Here is a 4,039-nt window from a genome sequence, read left to right as displayed (position 1 = left end):
GGGAAGGTCACTGTCTCTCTCTGTATTACAGCGCTTACACTGGGAAGGTCACTGTCTCTCTCTATTACAGTGTTTACACTGGGAAGGACACTGTCTTTCTGTATTACAGTGTTTACACTGGGAAGGTCACTGTCTGTCTCTATTACAGTGTTTACACTGGGAAGGACACTGTCTTTCTCTATTACAGTGCTTATTCTGGGAAGGTCACTATCTCTCTGCATCACAGTGCTCACACTGGGAAGGTCAGTGTCTCTCTGTATTACAGTGTTTACACTGGGAAGGTCAGTGTCTCTCTGTATTACAGTGCTTACACTGGGAAGGTCACTGTCTCTCTCTGTATCACAGCGATTACACTGAGAATGTCACTGATCACACCGTCTGTCTCTATTACAGCGATTGCACTGGCCATTGGGAGAGACGGTGCGAGTGGAGGGGTGGTGTACCTCACAACGATCACAGAGAAAGGCACTGAGCACAAAATCATTCCTGGCAATGAGCTGCCTCAATTCCACGATGAATGAAACTATGTATCTGCCATTCCTCAATAAAGTTCTTCTGCACTCTAAGCCCAGCATCCTCATTCATTGGAACAGGAATAGGATATTCAGCCCATTGAGCTTGCTCTGCACTCAGGTCACCACACTATCGAAAGGACATGATTGCATTGTAGAGGGTGCAGAGAAGATTCCCGCGGATATTGCCTGGGATGGAAAGTCACATTGTGAAGAGAGACTGGATAGGTTGGATTTGTTTACCCTGGAGCAGAGGAGGCTGAGGGGGAATCTGACTGAGGCACACAAAATTATGACAGGAAGAGACAGAGGAGATTGTGAAAATCGCTTCCCCATGGCATGCCAAAACTAGAGGGCATAAATTGAACCTGACGAGTAAGCAGTTTCAAAGGGATGTGAGAAAATTGTTTTTACCAGAGGGTGGCAGAAATATGGAAAGTTCAGCCTGAGAGAGTTTTGGAGACAGAGGTTCTCTTGTAACATTTAACAAGTATCTAGATGAGTACTTAAAATGCCAGGTCCTAGTATGCTATGGACCAACTGCAGGTAAATGGGATTATTACAGTTTGGTGTTTGTCGATTGGAATTCAGAGTCATAAAGTTGTAAAGCACAGAAACAGACCCTTTGCTTCAACTTATCCATGCCGACCAGATATCCTAAATTTATCTTGTCCCATTTGCCAGCATTTGGCCCATATCCCTCTAAACCCATCCTATTCATGTACCCATTCAGATGCCTTTTTAAATGGTACAATTGTACCAGCCTCCACCACTTCCTCTGGCAGCTCATTCCATACATGCACCTACCCTGGGAAATAGACCTCAACTATTTACCCTATCCATGCCCCCTGTGATTTTATAAAACTTTATAAGGTCACCCCTCAGCCTCCAACGCTCCAGGGAAAAAAGCCCCAACCTATTCAGTATCTCCCTATAGCTCAAACCCTCCAAACCCAGGAACGTCCTTGTAAACATTTTCTGAACTCTTCCAAGTTTCACAACATCCTTCCTATAGCAGAGAGACTAGAATTAAACAGAGCATTCCATAAGTGGCCTAACCAATGTCCAACTCATTTGCTGACCATCTACTCCAATACTGTTTCCTCACCCTGTCCCCATATCCCATCACTTTATTGGTATTTAGACATTTTGTCTTGCGATTTGTTCATAGGAAGTGGGTGTCACTGGTTAAGCCAACATTTGTTGCCCATCCTTAATACCCTGGAGGAAGTGGAAGATGTTGGCAACATGGGAATGTCACTGGAATAATAATCCAGGGCCCGAGGCAAGTGTTCTGAAGACATGGGCTCGAACTGCACCACAGCAGAAAAATTCAATAAAAATCTGGAATTGAAAATTACTTCACATGAACTGTGTCAGAGAATCCAATCATTGCCATTAATTACAAAAACCCATCTGGTTCACTAATGTCCTTCAGAGAAGGAAATCTGCCAACCTTACCTGGCCTGGCCTAAATGTGACTCCAGACCCACAGCAATGGGGTTGACTCTCTGAAATGGCCTGGCAAGTCTCTGAACAAAAGCCATGTCGGACTCAAAGCGTTAATCCTGTTTCTTTCTCCACAAACACTGCCAGACCTTTGTTTGAGCAAACTACTCAGTTGGATCAATCTATTTGAAACAAAGCAAAAAAAAATCTGTTATTTTGATTTCTAACACACACAAGACTGAGCTTCCACAGCCATTTATGGGCAAGAACTCCAAATATTTACAACCCATTGCGTCAAAGTTCCCTTATCTCAGATCTAAGTAAGACATAATTTTTTCCTCCTTTATTCATTCACGAATTGAGGGTGTTGCTGACCAGGCAGCATTTATTGTCCATCCCTAATTGTGCAGAGGGCAGTTTTGAGTCAAGCACATTGCTGTGAGTCTGGAATCATGTGTAAGCCAGACCAGGTAAGGATGGCAGTTTCCTTCCCTAAAGGACATTGGTGAACCAGATGGGTTTTTCCGACAATCGACAATGGATTCATGGTCATCATTAGATTCTTAATTCCAGATATTTATGGAATTCAAATTCCACCAACTGCCAAGGCGGGTTTCAAACCCAGGTTCCCAGAATGTTATCTGGGTCTCTGGATTAACCGTCCAGCGATAATACCACAAGGCCATTACCTCCCATTGCAGCTCCTGGTTCTAGGTTCTCCATCCAGGGGAAACCTTCCCTACATTTACCCTGTCTGTCCTTTTAACTATTTTGTAGTAGCAATGAGATCACCTCTCATTCTTTGAAACTCTAGAGAACGGAGGCCTAATTTGCATCATCTCTCTTTACAGGACAGATCTATAGGAATAAGCCTGATAAAACTTTCGCTACACTCCCTTTGTGGCCAGAATATCCTTCCTGAAGTGAGGAGACCAGAACTGCAAGCAATACTTCAGGCACAGTGTAACCAAGTTCCTATACAAGTGAAGCAAGACTTCACTCCTCACTACACGGACAAGAACAATCATATGTTGCAAACTGACTCTTCGCTGAGATGGAAAACATTTACTGCAATGACTGGCAAAAGGCCACATTACTTCAAGCTGGAACACAATAAGTAATTCCTCCTCATTGGCCAATTAGCAATCAAATGGGACATTCTGGGGAAGGGGCAGGGGAGAAGGTCTCCTTGGATCACTTGCCAAAGAGCTAGGCCCTGATGGGTTGAATGGTCTTTGTGTGCTGCCCCATTTTATTATACTATTGAGAACTGCAGTTAGTCGTAAACAATTACCCACCCAGTTTGAGAAGGCAGGCAAAGGTTAATGAGGGGAGAGGGTCTTAGGGCCACAATCAGTTAGAAATGTGAATTGGATACAGATTAGGCCATTCAGCCCCTCAAGCCTTCTCGACCATTCGAAAAGATTGTGGTCAGTTATTCCTCTGGAGTCCAATCAGCCCATGTTTGTCTATCCATCTTCCCTGCCTCTGGGCATTAGGGTTACAAAGACCCACCACCCTCAAAGGGCAAGACTTCTGGGGGGTAGGGGTGTTCCAGACAGTGAGAGGGGCCACGAGGTTTAGGGTCATTATGGTTGAGGCATCAATGCTGCCAGTGGAACTCCAACACACAACTGTAACACATCTTCTATGTCCCACTCACTTTCTCAGATCTCTCCCACCCCCAACTCTCACAGATCACCCACGCTGAACTCTCATAGATCAGCCCCCCAACTCTCACTTATCACACCCCCCCCAGCTCTCACAGATCACACCCACCAACTCTCACAGATCACCCCCCAACTCTCACCGATCACACCCCCAACACTCAAAGATCACCACCCAACTCTCACAGATCACCCCCCCAACTCTCACAGATCCCCCCCCCCAACTCTCACAGATCACCCCCCAACTCTCACAGATCGCCCCAACTCTAACAGATCACCCCCCCAACTCTCACCGATCACACCCCCAACACTCAAAGATCACCACCCAACTCTCACAGATCACCCCCCCAACTCTCACAGATCCCCCCCCCCAACTCTCACAGATCACCCCCCAACTCTCACAGATCGCCC

The 4,039-nt window shown here is 45.7% G+C and overlaps 1 protein-coding gene across 1 annotated transcript in view; it reads left to right on the top strand.

Moving 5' to 3' along the window:
• LOC109920615 (proteasome subunit beta type-9-like) overlaps positions 1-566 on the top strand; it is a 2,685-nt gene extending 2,119 nt beyond the window's left edge. Inside the window, exon 2 of the mRNA XM_048594510.1 lies at positions 394-566. Within this exon, the coding sequence (XP_048450467.1) occupies positions 394-521 (128 nt within the window). The 3' untranslated portion in view covers positions 522-566. The remainder of the gene's footprint in view (positions 1-393) is intronic.
• Positions 567-4,039: the final 3,473 nt, after the last annotated feature.

The sequence above is a fragment of the Rhincodon typus genome, unplaced genomic scaffold (genome assembly GCF_021869965.1).
Source record: "Rhincodon typus isolate 14 unplaced genomic scaffold, sRhiTyp1.1 hic_rhity00010261, whole genome shotgun sequence".
Taxonomy (NCBI): Eukaryota; Metazoa; Chordata; class Chondrichthyes; order Orectolobiformes; family Rhincodontidae; genus Rhincodon; species Rhincodon typus.
This window is presented reverse-complemented; position numbering and strand designations above follow the sequence as displayed.